The following is an 18,085-nucleotide window of genomic DNA, read 5'->3' on the forward strand; positions in this document are numbered from 1 at the left end:
TTGGTAATATCTTTAATTAATATTTTTCAAATTTAAATAATTAATGCCAATGGCATTCATCCGTAAATAAGGTCCAACTCCAGGATTTTTTGCTAAAAGTCATTCAAAAATGTATATATAGATAAAATAAGCGGAAGCCCAATATTTTTACGAGCCCAATATATTATAGCGTTTGTCTATTTAAAAACGCTATAGAAAAATTAGGAATAAGTCAACAATAGCAAAACACACAGAAACGCTATTCTATAATGCTATTAAAACTCAATATTCTTGTAGTGACACCAAACAACATTACATATTTACAATGACATGCATGGTCTTTTTCAATTTTTTTTTCTCGTTTTATTCTAATTTCGTTCTGTAAATTTGTATGTAAATGTAAATTAAAGACTTAAGTAAAGATATAAGAACATCTCCATCAGTTACTTAAGAAATAAGAAAAATTAGTTCTTATACGAAAACCCATAAGATATTCTCTTGCAATGTGACATCTTTTAAATGGTTTACTTTTATTTTTATTTTTAAAATTAAAATTTAATTATTTATTTAACTTAAATTAAAAGAATAATACTCCCTCCGTTTTCGAATAGTTGTCGTTTTAACTATATGCACACAAATTAAGAAACTATTAATGTTGTTAGTTTTTAATATAAAAATATCATTAATTATCTACCTAAACATAATTTAACCAATAGTAAATCAAGTTGCATAATAAAAATAAATATAAAAAATAAAAAAGTAATAAAGTTTGCATCGAAAACTGAAAACGACAACTAATTAAAAACAAAAAAATTTCTCTAAAACGACAACTATTCGAAAACGGAGAGAGTATTATTTAGAGACTCATGCAGTCGATTGAGATGCTCTAAGTAATCCACAAATAGGAAGATAACAGGAATAAGCTATAAGCAAGATAACATTGCCTCCAACCAAAAAAAATGGAAAGATAAGTAAATAATATCAAACAGCCCATTTACATCAATAGGTATATATGTACTAACAAACAAAAATCAATATGTATATATGTAAAGTTTTTTTAATCAGGGGTATAAATTTCTTTGTGATGAAATATAATAACTTATAGCATAAAGATTATTTAGGTATTGGATCCTTGAAGTGGATGGTGCATATTATTTAAATAAAATCACTTATAACTAATTGGTTATTTATAGCATTGACAAAAAATAAACTAAAATAAATTTATGATAAAAATCAACTACCTATACGGCTACCATTTTTATATTAGAAAATCGATCCGCCGCAGATTGTTATCCACCCAAAAAATAAAATGAACTTGTTTATTGCAACTACCTTTATTTTTATATAGTGGAGAATATTTAACAACTAACTGGAACTTTAAAAACACAAAGCGAAACTAAATTGGGATAAGCTTTATATTCTTGAATAGAAAAAAAAAATATCAACGGCTAGAACTAAAGAAGGATTGCAAATTGAATCATATTCCATTGCAATTACTTATTTATATAACCAACACGTTAACTCCTCCGACTAAACGCTATATAAAGCTCCTCCATGTCTCTCTTCTATGCATATCAGTACCACTAGCAAATAAATGAATATCATTTCTCCATACAGACACATTCGGAAGACAATGGGTTCCAATGTTTCATCTGTGCATGATGTTCATTCATCAATGGAAACCAACAATGGATTGGTTGTGGAAATCGAATCAAGAAGACAATGGAAATCTCTCTTTGATTCCATGAAAGGCTCAAACAAATTGGTATACATTACTCGAAAACTACATATAATGTATTTCAATTATCTAACCAAACTAATGTTTGTAGTAAATCTTATACTATTTGTGTTTCCTAATCTTGTTTACATGTAAATGAAATAGTTTTGCTCTTAAGCTAACTGGAAAAATTTCTTGTGGTTTTGAAGCTAGTAATTGATTTTACAGCTGCATGGTGTGGGCCTTGTAAAGCAATGGAACCTAGAGTTAAGGAGATTGCTTCAAAGTACCCAGAAGCTGTGTTTTCTAGGGTTGATGTGGATAGGCTAATGGTAGTTGCTCTCTTTCTATTACTTGAAGAAGAATTATCAATGGTTTGATTGTAACCGAAACCATGAACGTTAAGTTTCAAGACTAAGCTATTTGGTATGTATTCCAGGATGTGGCTGGGACATATAGAGCTATTACACTTCCAGCTTTTGTTTTTGTGAAGAGAGGAGAAGAGATTGATAGGGTTGTTGGAGCCAAACCTGATGAGCTCGTGAAGAAGGTTGAAAAACATAGGGTTTAAGATTTGTTTTTCCCCTTACAAAACAAAAGATTATACTTTTGAATGTGTGTTGTGAATTGATTGTTTGAAGTTGAGTTTTTGGTTTGTTGTTTTCTGAAAAAAATATAACAATGGTAAGGTGAATATGGCAACTAAAAGAACTATACCATAAAAAAAAAAGAGTCCCATTCTAAGTATATGTTAAAGTACTAAATGAAAAAACAAAAGGATACAGAACATATTCGAATAGCTTGTAAAAAGTTCAAAGTTACATATATAACTTATGAAAACAGAATCCGAATAAATTAGATTACAACAAGGAGAGCTTAGACAACCAAAAACACTCAATCCTCTTTACTATTTCGCCATCAAGAGAGGAGATCAAAATCGAAAACCGATCAATTCTGTATATGTATGTACACTGAATTGACTTTTAAATTCAAGAAGCGCCAATTCCGCTACCACCAAGAACTCTCTTGAGATCTGTCTTCTGTTCTGATGTTAGCCTCGAGGGGAAACAAATCTCAAAGTTGATTCTTAGATCTCCTCTCTTTGAAACTTCTTTAGAAACGGGCATTCCTTCATTAGGAATTACTATCTCCTGCCCCGGTTTAACAATATCCAATACCGGGATAGTCAGATTCCTCCCGTCTAAAGTTGTTAAGCTAAGAGTGATCCCTGTTAAAGCCTCCAACAGTGAAACTTTCTTGTCTACAATCAGATCGTTACCGTCTCTATTGTAAACCGAATGCGGTTTCTCATCGATAACAAAGATGAGATCAGCTGGAGTAACACCTGGTTCTTGGTTTCCTTTCTCTGGAAAAGTTATCTTTGTTCCTTTCTTCCATCCTGGTGTTATGTCTATCTTCAAGATCTCTTCCACTGGTTTTGTCTTTCTGCAATCAGAACATGATTAGAGATTGCCCAAAACACAATAATTTGGATTAATATTTCACCTTAATTCTCAATTTTATCTTCAAGATCAGTCACAAACAGAGCAACAAGAATATCAACCTTAAATAGAGAAAAACACAATTGAACAAAGAAAAATGTCAAAAAAACACAACAATTTGGATCAATGTTTCGTCTTGATTACCGAATTTTACCATCAAGATTGATCACAAAAACAGAGCAACAAGAAACGTATACAGAGGATCATCCATTGAATAACAAAAGAAACCACAAAATAATTGGATCAACGTTTCAACACTTTTCCAAATTTCATTTACCAAATCAAGAACTACTAATATAACGAATGAAACTGAATCGAAAATGGCGATTTCATCGAGATCATAAGTAATGAAATACTAACCCAAGACCATCAGGAACAACGCGGGAAATCTTCATCTTCCTCCTCCCACCTTTATACAATTCCTCAAGCGTACAAGCCAATTTACTTTCAATCGCTGGAGCTTTCCTATTCACCGGAGTTTTCCTATTCGTCTGACTTCCCGCCTCCGCACTTTTAAATCTCCCGCCACCGCCGCCACCACCACCAAAGACTTTCTCAGATGCACCGAAAAACTCAGCAAAAATATCTTCAGCATCACGTGGATAATACCTAAATCCCGCATTGTTATTGTTGTTACCAGAAGAGTGATTCTGTTGTTGAGACGACGCCGTTTCTGTCGCCGTAAGTCCGTCTTCACCGTATTGATCATAGATCTGACGTTTATTAGGATCGCTTAAAACATCGTAAGCTTCGGAGATTTGTTTGAACTTAGCTTCAGCTTCTTTCTTGTTTGAAGCTGGGTTTTTGTCAGGGTGCCATTTCATCGCAAGTCTTCGATACGATTTCTTTAGATCGTCTTCGGTTGCGGTTGGATTCACGTTGAGTACATTGTAGTAATCAACCCCCATTGACAAGAACAGTTCGAAATCGCCACGAAACTTTAGAGGACGAGTTGAGAAAGACAAAGACAGAGTAATGAGAAGAATCAAAAATGAAGAGAAAGCGTGAGGAAGGAGATAATGAAGAAGAGAGTAGTGGAGTCCGTGTATGTAAAGTAAGGTAGAAGAAGAACATGACAAGCATAATCTTTTAATACTTTAATTGGAACCTTTCTTCTATTTTATTGTCGTTATTGTATTTGTAATCTTTTATAATATCAATACAGATACCTTTACGGGGGATAAGAAAGTTGTTTGTGCTAATGGGCACAATTTTAATTTATTCATTACTAACTATTAATTATGAGAGATTATCTAAGAATTAAGCTATGGTTTGTTTCAAGTAATTCTAACAAATATTAAGAATTTAATCAATTCACAAAGCACCATAACATCAATTGTTGGTTGGTTAAGGAAATTTTGCACATCTAATAATAAATCCATCGATTTAGCACCATTTCTAGTATTCTAAGAGAAAAACGACCTTAGAATACTAGACAATCGAACAAAAAGGTATGCCTCTGCGATTATAGGTTACATAGTATTTATATAAGATCAGTCGGAGCTCTCCAAACCCTACCTTTTTTTATTTAATTTCTTTTTCAGAGAACAAAAGAAAAGCAACCTTAATAGAGTTCTAGTAGACTTTGGACGAGTAGATATATTCTGATCTTTCAACAAAAAGATATCCAATAGAAACAAAGCCTTAACATGCTTGGTAAGGATACAGAAGAGTGATTAGATATTTTATGTACTAAAATAATTTGCAAGGGGCTCATAATAGAGGTCTCCCAAGTAGAAAATCAGGTCAACATTAGATTACATCTGAGAAAGTATTAATCAAGGGCAATTATGATGAAATTTTAATTAACATGAACTTACCTTCAAGAGCATGATGGATAATGCGTGATGATCACGGAATTTATCTGGTAAAGCAATAGATTCATAACAGGTTATGCATAAGAAAGTGAACTTCATGCTTAGTTTTTGCTTTGTAAAGCTATTGGTGTAAAGGGTATACAAAATTTTATTCAAAAGTGGATAACCAAGAAGTTGCAACATTGATCAACGGTAGGATAACTAATTTTGGCGTACATAACTAGATTTGCAAAATTAGGCATTGGAGAAAAAAATTTGAGACAACTCAAATTAGATGGGTAAGAAGAGAAACTACCAAACCCGCTGATCTTTTAGTAAAACAGAGAACACCTCAAAAACTTATTTCCTTTTTTATTATTTCGTTCTAAATTTCCTATTTCAAATGTTACATTGTGATTACATTTGTTACAAAATTTAATAATAGAAGATGATAAAAATAAAGAAGATAGTTTGTAAGATATTGAGAAATGCCTTTTTGGTGTGTCTCTTTCCAAAAATGCCCTATTAACTCTGAAAAGTTTATAAAGTTTTAATGTTTTACAAGATAACATGTGTCATATTTGACAATGCTATAGACCTATAGTGCAAATTAAAATCTTGGACTAGTTAATTATTTTTCTTCTCACATTTAAACTTTGGTGCACATTAAAATCTTAGAGATTACAAGATAACATGTCAATATTGAATAAATTTCATATATCAATTAAAAAAAATTCTTTCAATATACCATATATTACTATTTAATTTGGCTATATATCTTACTGTTTTAAGAAAATGTTATTATTTGCTCTTTGTGTGTTTGGAAACTAACCTTTAAGAAAATGTTTTTATTAGTTATTCTAGTTTTCTTCTTTTTTCTTGAAGCATGTTATAATTCTTAAAAAAACTTTTACAGATGTCGGAAGCTAATTAATATTACTATTTGTCATATTGTTGTAACTACATAAACATATCAAAATGTATATTTTAATAATCCAATATAAATAGATGTTCTAAGCAGCCATTAAGTTGCAAACTTGCAATCAGACCTTTTTTTTACCATCTCAACTGAAATTCTAAACTTTTTAACTTTTCAAAAAATGGTCAGTTGATTTTTAAGAAGCCTGTTATATATGTGTGTGTGCTTACGCGTACATAAGCATGTCTTGCTTATATCATGAATTCATAAAACCTTTAACTTAATTTCTTTTTTTTTTTCAGGGAAATTATACATTCATATTAGGAGATACTGATCAAAATTTAAAGCAAAAAGCTCTAACATGTATTTATAGTTTTGATGGTATGTTAACACAATCTAATGGTTATGTATTTATATATGTATTACATATAAAACATTGCAATTGGGCTTTCAAAATTTAAATTATGTTTATGAAAGTATTTTTTTTTTTTGTTAGGAGTTATATCCGTAAGCTATTATGCACAAATGAACGCGTTTTGCGTGTTTGGAGAAGGAATTAAGGAGACCGAAATTCAAAGGAAGATAGATGAGATTTATAACCCAAAACCAAAGAGGTTCATATTGTGTTGTATTCCCAAATAATGATATGGTGTTTTTTTTTTTTAATTTCTTCTTATCTGTAAAAGTATTTGGATTATGACTAATAATTTTTTTTTTTTTGAATAAAATGTAAAATTTATTCGAAAAAAACGTTTTTACATCAAGTGCATCGTTTGGTTAATAAGTGATCAAATAAAATTACAAATTATTCCCTTGTAGTGTTTATCTCGAAGCGAACCAAGCTTCCATGCATCCATCGTACCTCCTATCTCCTTGTTTTCGAATCGAGGAGATCCTGTTCCGAACTTGTTTGTCAAAAGTTTGAAGCAGCTGCAGTGGTGGTATCGGTGTTTCTCCATGCCTCCGACTGTTCCTTTCTCTCCATAATAATTGTATGGTGCTTAACTATGCATTCGTATGTTATAAAAGTGTTTGGAATTTTCTTTGATTGTTTATTAAACCCAAGTTCTATATTTCTACTCGTATAATGTATTATCGAAAAGAAATCTAGTAGATGCATTTTTTATCACAAAAATGGTTTGAAAAATAATCGTAGTTTGTTGTAATATGTATCTCTCATTGATTTCTACCATACTATTGAAATAATAAATTTATAAATGAAGAAAATTTTGTTTATCTATGAATTATCTCAAATTTTCTCATATGAGTGCAAATAGAAACAAAACCATCAAGTCTAAGAAGTTCTATACAAACATTTTCCTTACAACTATCTCTAACACCAAGAGAACGACTGATATTGTCATGACCTATGATCCAATAAAGGTTTATAAGAGAATTTACGAGACTGTTGATGTAGTAGATGTCAAATTCGTTGGATTGAAGAAGAAATTGGGTAAGTGGAATGCTCGACTTTGAAGATGTTGGACTCAAATTACCCAATTTCTCCTTCAATCCCAACTTCGAGTCCCCAATTTTGCAAAAAGTTTAAAACATTAACAAGACATAGCAAAACGACGTTGTTTAGAGACTCGTCATCATATACGTGTACGATGACTCAGCATCGTAACGGTGTTGACTAACACCCGTTAGATTGATTCCGATATTTGCACATTTAATAAAGATTAGGTATAAGATTCAAATTATTTTGAAGTTTGGGTTGTAAATTATTCTACGAAATTGTCTAGGTATGAAAATACACTTTGTAAAAAGTACGGATATGAAAATCCACTTTTCCCTTAGATTTTATACGCGCTATCACAAAATTTATGACCGTTGTGGGATTGTGAAAAATCATCACCTTATTGATTCTTTCTATATATTACAAAACCAATGCCCTCTCTTTTGCACTTTTCATCAACTACATTACGATTTACGATTGAAACTTTTATACTTTTTATTTCTCTCTTACGATCATTCGAGTTTTTCGTCTTTTCTCTCTTTCAAGATGGCTCCTCGTGAAAAAAAACCAAACAAGTCCTGTTCCGATGATGATGATTTGCAGAGGAAGAAAGAGACACTTTTCAAACAGAGATTTCCTTGTTTTAAGAAGAAAGCCACTAAGCTCTCTGTTCACTGCGGTAACTCTGTTGCTTTCATCTGCTACGGTCCGGACGACGATCTCCATGTCTGGCCTCAGCCTCAAGATCATAACCCACAAACCCTACCTGAGATTGTGGCCAAGTTCAATGCGTTGATTGATTACAAGAGGAAGCATCACGCCTGCGATCTCTACGAGTTCCCAAATCTCAAGGGTGTGTCCGGTGACGAGTTGAGAAACCATCTCGTTAACCTTGACTCACACTTAGTTGGAGTCAAGAAACAAAAGATAAGTATACTGAAACGCAGTATCCTTAAGAAGCCCAAGCCAAAAGAAACGGAAGAGAATGATCATCTTAGGGTTTCAGACAACAGCGCCATCATCTCAAACCGCAAAGGTAGTTTCGTCCGAAGGTCAAAGACTAGGGTTTGGTGGTGTCTTTGACGAGTTGGGTTATGCCTTCCGTGGCTCCCACGAAAGTGTTCCAATTTGGAATCTTCTGCTACTTCCAAGGTTTCTAAGGATGTTGTTATTCCGGATTCTTCTCGCCTTGATCCTTTCACGTTAGGTTTTTCCGGCAGCGAATACTTCCCCGCGGATCCAATGGAGATCACAGATAATTGGGGGGTCTGCGCCAACAGTGGTGTTTGGGATCCTTCTTGGCTAGATTTTGATTGTTCCTCAACACTATTTACTGATGATTGGACTGTTTCTGGCTACACTCCACTTTTGCGAGCCACTGATTCTTTTACCGCGAGCATTTACAAACGCCGGTCAAAGGATAGTTTAGGGTCCGTCTTTTAGATTATGATAGTAACTTGTAAGGTCATGATAAGTATTAACTATCTATTCTCGGTGAGGTGACTGATCGATTATTGTAGTATCTTAACTTGTATGTCTTACTCCAACATGACAGCACATCTAAACTAAAATATTGTATAATTTCAATTAAAATTTTTATGTTTTAAATACAAATTAAAATCTCGGAGCTTACAAGATAACACGTCTCACAGTGCTATGCTAAAATTTCATAAATTTATACAACTTTTGATTTCTTTCTATATGCCATACTTACTTTTAGTTTTTTTTTTTCTTATATTTGATCAAAGAAAACTTCTTATATATTTTTCTATCAATAAGATTGTATTTTTCTTTTTGCCATTTAAAGGTTAATTTAGCACAAAAATATATTCTTACAATTATTATTTATTTTGCTCATTATGTTATTGTTAAATATAAATTTCTCAAAACCTTTCAGATATATAAACTATATATATATTTTTCTGTTTTGGTCAAGCATACTTCTATTTCTGTAGGATACAAATACATAAATAAGCAAGACATAAATTAACACCATATTATTATTTGTTTTGAATAAATTAACACCATATCATTATTTGGGACTAAAACATAATAAGAACCCCTTTTTGGTTTAAAAATCTTATCTATCTTCTTTTGTATTTTAACCTCATCAATATTGATTAATTTATGTCTTGCTTATTTATGTATTTGTATCCTATAGAAATAGAAGTATGCTTGACCAAAACAGAAAAAAAAATATATAGTTTATAGAAGTGTTTGGATTTTTCTTTTAACATACAATATATTCTTACAATTATTATTTATTTTGCTCATTATGTTATTATCTATTACAATTTTCCTTTTGTTTTTCTTAAGATATGTTATAATTTTTTACACTTGTTTGACATATATCAGAACCTAAATTATAATATTACTATGTGTCATATTGCTGTAAGACTACATAAATGTTTCAAAATTGTGCATTTTGATGATCAAATATAAAAAAAGATGTTATAAGCAGGCTACTAAGTTGAAAACTCGCAATCACATTGCTTTGATCATCATCTCTACTGAAATTCTGAACTTTTTTTCAATAAATGGTTCGTTAATTTTTATAAAAGCTCGTTAATTAAAAAGGAAAATTATACATGTAGTTTTACATATTTAGCACCTGGGATTGCTTATAAAATGAATTCACTAAGATTTTAATACAATTTCTTTTTTTCTAGGAAGAATATACATTCAAGTTTGGATCTACTAATGAAAAAGCTAGGGAAAAAATGTTAGACTATATCTATAGTCGTAAAGGTACACAAACACAATCGAATAGTTTTGTGAGCCAAAATAAACCATTTTTGACATAGAAAACATTTCAATAACACTAATTAAAATATTAAAAAATCTATATAAATGTATGTTTCTTTTTTTGTTAGGAGTTAGTTCTGTAACATATAATATACAAAGCGACTTGCTAACCGTGAAGGGAGAAGGAATTGATGAGGTTAAAATACAAAAGAAGATAGATAAGATTTTTAAACCGAAAAAGGGGTTCTTATTGTGTTTGTCCCAAATAAGGATATGGTGTTAATTTATTCAAAACAAATAATGATATGGTGTTAATTTATATCTTGTTTATTTATGTATTTGTATATCCTATAGAAATAGAAGTATGGTTGACCAAAATAGAAAAAAAAAATAAATAAATATATATATATATATATATATATATATATATATATATATATATATATATATATAGTTATAGAAGTGTTTGGATTTTTCTTTGAATCTTGATTAAATTTGTTATATTGGTTTACTTGTATAATTGTGTATCAAAAAAAAAACTAGTACATGCAGTTTTTTGTTGTTATGAGACTGGCGAGGGAAAATAGTATTTCTGCGTAAATACCAAAAGATATGATTCGTTACACTCATTAATATCTAGTTTTCTATCACACTACTAAAGTAATATTATATTTTGGAGTCAACATTTTTGTGTATGAATTATATCATAATGTTCTCATATGAATGGATGGAAAATGTCCTTACAACTTTAAAATAATAAAATGTATCATGAGCAAAGAGATTAAGAATTGTTTTTTTGACAATGTATATGGAGGATAAAAAACTTGGAGACCAAGAAGTGTATAACATTTTTATGGATCTAATAATTAAACAGCTGGAGACCAAGTAATGTATATTCTGTTTTTATGAAAATTTAGAATACATATTCGATACTACATAACAAAGCTTGGAATGTCTTGAGTGGTTTTTGGAGGTTGCGACGGATTTCCTCCAATATAAGCCTCAGCCAGTCAAGGTTTTTCCAGTCGGATAGGGTTCATAATACTGTTCTACGTTTTTTTTAGTAATTCCAATATATATATATTAATAATTAATAGAGATGAGTAAGGTCTGGACAATTTCTGAAAACTGGATCAGTGTTTTTTTAGGACAGATAGTATTACAAGCTGTCTATCCACGAATTAGACGCCATCTACGGGTTCCCGCCTCGCACCGAGACACAATATGGGACCCTCTCAATATTGATCAAGAAGAATGAAATGGGTTTCTTGTTACGCAAGTAACTAGTTTAAATAAGAGAAAGAGTGGCAACGGTCATATTGGACCGTACGGACGCGGGAAGGAAGCCATCCTTATCCGGATGGGGGCTAAGCGCGTGTACGGCTTGTCGTGTTGCTTATGACCGTTGTCATGAGCTGTAAAGTGGCAAAAGCACACGGTGACTCACTAGGCTAAATGAGGATGCTTTTAAGGTTATGTGCATACCCATCTAGACCTAGTAAGCTCCCTATATAAACCGTGTGCAGCCACAAATCATTTGTAACTTTTATCACATTACAATCAATCATCTTTCTCTCTATTATTCACCATGTTCATCTCTATCCTTCCTACTTGATTCTAAATATTTTCATGGTATCAGAGCGTTCGGTTCTTAAATCTTTTATCTCTTAATCTTAGCTTTTCGATTTTTCTTCTTTGAGTTCTATTCTTTGGTGTGCGAGATCGGGTGTCATCTTATTTCCGGGTTTTGCTTAGCTTTTTCTTGGGGTAGAGTCTCTTAAAATCTTTGGTGAGGATTCCATTCACAAGAGTTAGGATATCTTTGAAGCGATTTAAAGGTTTTCTAAGTAGTTCAGGTTGGGTTCATAACTAAAGGTTGAAGCTTTATCACTAAAGGTTGAAGCTTTATCTCGGGTTTGAGTTTTGAACGGTTCAAAATCGAGTCTTTACTCTTGCAAGATGGCGCTTGTGGTTCAAGAAGTGAGCAAGGCTTACAAAAATCTGAAATTTCCGGTTGCTTTGAATGGAAACAACTATCTCTTATGGAAGAGAACAACGACGAATGTACTGGGTGGGAGAAGGCTCACAAAATACATTGAGTCTACCTATGAAGAAGCGAAAGCTTTGGAAGAAAGCTTGGTCAAAGAGACTTGGACGCAAGAAGACTTGACGGTTCTGAGTGCTCTCCATTGCTCTCTTGAGGCTTCACTCTCGGAAGGGTATTCTTATTGCGAGACATCTAAAGAACTATGGGATACACTTGCCAATGTATTCGGTAACGAGTCAAACTTGACAAGGGTATATGAGCTCAAGAAGACTCTCGGAAGCCTAAGTCAAGAAGACAATGATTTCAATACTCATTTTGGGAAGTATAGGTCTCTAGTTGCTGAACTAGAGATGCTAAGGCCATTCACCACCGAAGCCACAACACTTAAAGATCGCCGAGAGCAAGATCGTGTCTTCGGGTTGTTGATGACGCTTAATCCTACTTACACAGATGTGATTCAACACATTCTAAGGGATGACAAGATTCCTACCTTGGAGCAAGTGTGTGCAAAGATACAAAAAGAGTTTGGGTCACAAGGGTTATTCGGCACTAAAGGCGAAAATCAACCTACGGCAAACAAGGCGGGGTTCGTGAAACATAAGGACAAGAAGGCTTTGGTTTGTGATCACTGTAACAAGAAGGGTCATACCAAAGAAGATTGCTGGATTCTACACCCCCATTTGAAGCCGGAGAAGTTCAAGAATCTTAAGCCGAAGGCGAATGTGGCCAATGTGAGTGACGGTGGACAAGAGAATGAAGAGAGGGCTATTGTTCAGTATGGACAACAAGAGAAGGCGTTGCAAGCCACGATTCAAGATAAGGGCTGTGGATCATCTTCTCAAACTCAAGAAACCATTGTGATGAACAAGGCGGACCTCGAATCTCTCATTCACTCAATCGCATCAAAATTTAGTATTGGCGGTATTTCTCTCTTCACTTCTAATTCTCATGATCCAAAGTCATTAGTATTAGACTCAGGAGCTTCTCACCATATGATAAGTAATCCTAAGTTGTTAGAGAACATTAAATCGGCTTTAGGAAGTGTTAAAGTTGCGAATGGACATAATGTGCCGATTGAAGGAATAGGTAGTATAAACCTATTTAGTAAACGTTCTAGTGCTTTCTATATGCCTAAGTTTAATTCGAATTTACTCTCAGTTAAGAAGACTACTAGAGATTTAAATTGCCTTGCTATTTTCAGTCCTAATGATGTGAAATTGCAGGATATTAAGAGTGGTAATGTGTTCGGACAAGGTGGTACTAAAGATGATCTCTACGTGCTTGAAGACACTTCTCTTAACTCTATCTCTAATAATGTTGCTTCTTATATGATTGCGAACAATTTTAAAGCTTCGGTTGTTTTATGGCACAATAGACTTGGTCATCCTCATTCTAGAGCTTTGAATTTACTTTTACCGGGTTTCTCTTATGATTGTGCTAAATGTGAAGCATGCATTTTAGGAAAACATTGCAAAGTAGTCTTTCCCAAATCGAATACTATTTATGAAAAATGCTTTGATCTTGTGCATTCGGATGTTTGGACTTCACCTTGTGCATCTAGAGATAATCATAAATATTTTGTCACTTTTATAGATGAGAAATCAAAGTATACTTGGGTAACCTTGCTTCCATCTAAGGATAGAGTTTATGATGCATTTATAAACTTCCAAAATTATGTGACTAATCACTTTGATGCCAAGATTAAGATCCTTATAACAGAAAATGGAGGAGAGTACACAAGCACTAAGCTCAAAAAACACTTGGAAAAATGTGGAATTCTACACCAAACAAGTTGTCCATACAACCCTCAACAAAATGGTGTTGCTGAAAGGAAGAATAAACACCTAATGGAGGTGGCAAGAGCGATGTTGTTTGAGAAACACATGCCAAAGCGGTTTTGGGGAGATACCGTGTTAACTTCATGTTATCTCATAAACCGAATACCAACCCGTATCCTTAATGATCAATCTCCTTTTCAAGTTTTGAATAACCAAAGTCCTAACATTGATCATTTAAAGGTATTCGGAAGTGTGTGTTTTGTTCATGTCCCAGGTGACTTGAGGAACAAGCTAGAGCCCAAAAGCACTAAGTGTGTATTCATTGGATACTCAACAATGCAAAGAGGCTATAAGTGCTATGATCCGGTCATGAATAGGTACTATGTATCTAGGGATGTAAAGTTCATGGAAGATGAGGCCTATTTCGGAGAGAAGAGTTGGGAAGGTGTGAAAGACTTACCAAATTCAACTTCAGATAGAGCTAGAAGTCTTAGGCATATTCTTGAACATTTGAGTAATGGATGCTCTCGTCAAGAAGAAAGAGAAGCCATACCAAATGATAGTACTATTGAAGCTCAAGAGAGTGGTAATGATATAGCTCAAGAAAAGGGTAATAATATATCACAAGTAGCTTCGGATAATCAACAAGGGATTGGTAGAGAAGAAAGGTCTAGTGAAGAAGTGGTAGAAGAGAATCCATCTAATGAAGGAGAGGTTATTGAATCTTCAAGCGATGATGAGACATATCAAGCTCCACAAGCAACACAAGACCCTATCTACACTAGAGAGAATCCAAGAAGGAGCATGAGAGAGAAGAAACCTCCATCTAATTGTTGTCATACTAGAGTGTACTACAATGGTCAAGCCGTAGCTCATCCAATTCAAGCGACATGTTCGATTGACCTTCTTCCCGAAAAACATAAGGCCTTTATTAGCAAGCTAGATGTGGAGTTTGTCCCACAAAGATATGAGGAAGCTAAGGGAATCAAGGAATGGGACAATGCGGTTGATGATGAGGTACAAGCTATGTTAAGAAATCATACATGGGACGAAGAAGAGCTACCACAAGGCAAGAAGTGTGTGAGTTCGAAATGGGTGTTTACTATTAAGTACAAGAGTAATGGAGATATAGAAAGATACAAGGCAAGACTAGTGGCAAGAGGGTTTACTCATACGTATGGTGATGATTATCGGGAGACATTTGCTCCGGTAGCCAAGCAACATACGGTGAAAGTGGTTCTTTCTTTGGCGGTCAACTTGGATTGGGAATTATGGCAAATAGATGTTAAGAACGCATTTCTTCAAGGAGAGCTAGAAGAAGAAGTCTACATGACTCCTCCTCCGGGTTTAGAGAACTTGGTGGCTTCGGGAAAAGTGTTAAGACTCCGCAAAGCTATATATGGTCTAAAGCAATCCCCAAGAGCTTGGTACCACAAGCTAAGCTCCACGTTAAAGGCTAATGGATTCAAGAAGTCAGAATCCAATCACACCTTGTTTACGCTCCAAAATGATCAAGGCATTGTAGTTGTCTTAATCTATGTTGATGACTTGATCATCTCGGGGAGTAACAAGGAAGGTATCAAGTCTATCAAAACATCTTTACACAATGCTTTTGACATTAAAGATCTTGGTGTGTTGAAATACTTTTTAGGTATCGAAGTGTGTATATCACCGGAGGGTCTATTTCTCTCACAAAGGAAATACACACTCGACCTTCTAAAACTTACGGGAAAGCTTGGAGCCAAACCGGTTTCAACACCATTAGAGCCAGGATATAAGGTCAATCGAAAGGGGGAGAAGGATGATAGACCATATCATTGCCCGGAGCAATATAGAAGACTTGTGGGTAAGCTAATCTATTTGACTTACACTCGGCCTGATATCTCTTTTGCAGTGAATCAAGTGAGTCAACACATGAAAGAGCCCACGGTGTACCATTGGAGTATGGTAGATAGGATTCTAAAGTATCTCAAGGGGAGCCCCGGCCAAGGCATTTGGATGGGAAAGAACTCAAGCACGGAGGTAGTTGGGTATTGTGATGCGGACTATGGTGGAGATCGTAATGATAGACACTCGACAACCGGCTTTTGCACCTTCATTGGGGGAAACTTAGTGACTTGGAAGTCAAAGAAGCAAAAGGTGGTGTCATGTTCAAGTGCTGAAGCGGAATATAGAGCTATGAAGAAGCTTACAAATGAGTTGACATGGTTAAAGGCGCTTCTTAAAGATTTTGGGATAGAACAAAAGACGCCCATCACATTCCATTGCGATAACCAAGCGGCCATTCACATTGCCAACAACCCGGTGTTTCACGAGAGAACCAAGCATGTGGAGATAGACTGCCACAAGACTAGAGAGAAGATCGAAGATGGTACTATCTTACCTTGTTACACCGAGAGTTCGGACCAATTGGCCGATATCTTTACCAAGGCAGCAGTACCCAAGTTTGCAAATTTATCCATGGCAAACTTGGACTTGTAGACCTCACACATCCTTGAGAGAACTTCCCTACTTATGTCAGTGATACTCTTTTTCCCTAAGATTGGTTTTGTCCCACGTGGTTTTCCAATCTTAGGTTTTTAATGAGGTCACTCGCATAAGTGTCAAGTTTATAACAATGAATATTGTAGTATAAAGTTGAGGGGGAGTATTGATCAAGAAGAATGAAATGGGTTTCTTGTTACGCAAGTAACTAGTTTAAATAAGAGAAAGAGTGGCAACGGTCATATTGGACCGTACGGACGCGGGAAGGAAGCCATCCTTATCCGGATGGGGGCTAAGCGCGTGTATGGCTTGTCGTGTTGCTTATGACCGTTGTCATGAGCTGTAAAGTGGCAAAAGCACACGGTGACTCACTAGGCTAAATGAGGATGCTTTTAAGGTTATGTGCATACCCATCTAGACCTAGTAAGCTCCCTATATAAACCGTGTGCAGCCACAAATCATTTGTAACTTTTATCACATTACAATCAATCATCTTTCTCTCTATTATTCACCATGTTCATCTCTATCCTTCCTACTTGATTCTAAATATTTTCACTCAAAACCACACAGATTTTAGAGTACCATAGGTTCTAGTACATTTGTTAGCGGTTCCTGGAAACAGTTCCTAATCCGCAATCCTGCTCTTCTCTACGTCGCGAAGCTCATCAGCTGCACCATTTAAAACCGTCAAGAAAAATGTACAAGGTACCAGAGATTTGGTTGCTGAAAGAGGCCGTGAAAGCCTATCTGGACTAGGCCTACGCATATGGGTAACCCGTTCGGATTCGTGTTAAATGGGTAATAAATTTACGACCCATTCGGGTATTTCTAAATATTCAGTTCCGCTCCAGTTTGGGTATCGTCAGGTTCCGGGTCGGTCTGGGTAATAAGTATGAGAACTGAAAAAAACCCAAAAATTTAGAGTTCTCATTGGGTTCGGGTTTAAATAGGTAAATTATCCATAAACCCGAAATATGTCTCCATTACCCGAAATTTTAAACTATTTTACATGCACAAAACATCAAATAAAGATAATAGAACATAAACATGACATATAAATCCAATCCAAATTCACAATGATTAATACTTAAGAGTTAAGAGTAGAGAAACCCGAATATGAATATGAAAACATAAATCCGATTATCTAAAATCAAAAACATTGAACTAGATAGAAATAGAAGTAGGATTGTAGCCTTGTTGGAAGTTGATAGATGGGTGATGACTGAAAAAATACCTCTCATAAGCTCATATTCCACCACTATATAAGACTATATGACTATATCTATATACGTATATAAACACATGTCTTCAGCTTTGGGTTTATGGGTATCCTATATGGGTGACGGGTAATCCCCGACCCGAACCGATATCACGGGTTGACCAATACTCTACCCAATAAGGTAATTTCCGAATACCCTAATTCGCTCCAACCCGGTTTTTTCGGACCGGGTATCGGTTCAGATATCGCGTCCGGTTTTTTTTGTCTAGGCCTTATCTGGACGACGAGTACTACGAAGCAAAATTCTCTCGTCATCTCTAACATTTTCTCGTCTCATCTAAATTTAGTTTTTTTTTTTTTGTTTTTTTTCATCATTCGTGATCTTTTATACTATCTTAGTATTTTTAGTTTTAGTTGGATTTAGAAAATTTAATCGCTAA

The 18,085-nt window shown here is 34.4% G+C and overlaps 4 protein-coding genes across 4 annotated transcripts; 3 read left to right on the top strand and 1 right to left on the bottom strand.

Annotated features, from left to right (window-relative positions):
- Positions 1 to 1,507: 1,507 nt before the first annotated feature.
- On the top strand, positions 1,508 to 2,398 carry LOC9324251 (thioredoxin H7). Its single transcript, XM_002886618.2, has 3 exons — positions 1,508 to 1,744; positions 1,906 to 2,028; positions 2,136 to 2,398. The coding sequence occupies exons 1-3, from the start codon at positions 1,574 to 1,576 to the stop codon at positions 2,265 to 2,267; spliced, it is 426 nt and encodes a 141-aa protein (XP_002886664.2). The 5' UTR covers positions 1,508 to 1,573; the 3' UTR covers positions 2,268 to 2,398.
- A 78-nt stretch (positions 2,399 to 2,476) lies between these two features.
- LOC9322731 (dnaJ homolog subfamily B member 1) lies at positions 2,477 to 4,373 on the bottom strand. Its single transcript, XM_002888142.2, has 2 exons — positions 3,559 to 4,373; positions 2,477 to 3,142 (listed from the first exon to the last, which is right to left on the bottom strand). The coding sequence occupies exons 1-2, from the start codon at positions 4,104 to 4,106 to the stop codon at positions 2,686 to 2,688; spliced, it is 1,005 nt and encodes a 334-aa protein (XP_002888188.1). The 5' UTR covers positions 4,107 to 4,373; the 3' UTR covers positions 2,477 to 2,685.
- LOC110230878 lies at positions 4,190 to 6,584 on the top strand. Its single transcript, XM_021035081.1, has 3 exons — positions 4,190 to 4,243; positions 6,216 to 6,294; positions 6,410 to 6,584. Exons 1-3 carry the CDS (start codon positions 4,190 to 4,192, stop codon positions 6,553 to 6,555), a joined length of 279 nt encoding a protein of 92 aa, XP_020890740.1. The 3' UTR covers positions 6,556 to 6,584.
- A 333-nt stretch (positions 6,585 to 6,917) lies between these two features.
- LOC9324252 lies at positions 6,918 to 9,057 on the top strand. Its single transcript, XM_021034677.1, has 2 exons — positions 6,918 to 8,437; positions 8,492 to 9,057. Exons 1-2 carry the CDS (start codon positions 7,661 to 7,663, stop codon positions 8,813 to 8,815), a joined length of 1,101 nt encoding a protein of 366 aa, XP_020890336.1. The 5' UTR covers positions 6,918 to 7,660; the 3' UTR covers positions 8,816 to 9,057.
- Positions 9,058 to 18,085: the final 9,028 nt, after the last annotated feature.

Source organism: Arabidopsis lyrata (assembly GCF_000004255.2).
Source record: "Arabidopsis lyrata subsp. lyrata unplaced genomic scaffold ARALYscaffold_2, whole genome shotgun sequence".
NCBI lineage: Eukaryota > Viridiplantae > Streptophyta > Magnoliopsida > Brassicales > Brassicaceae > Arabidopsis > Arabidopsis lyrata.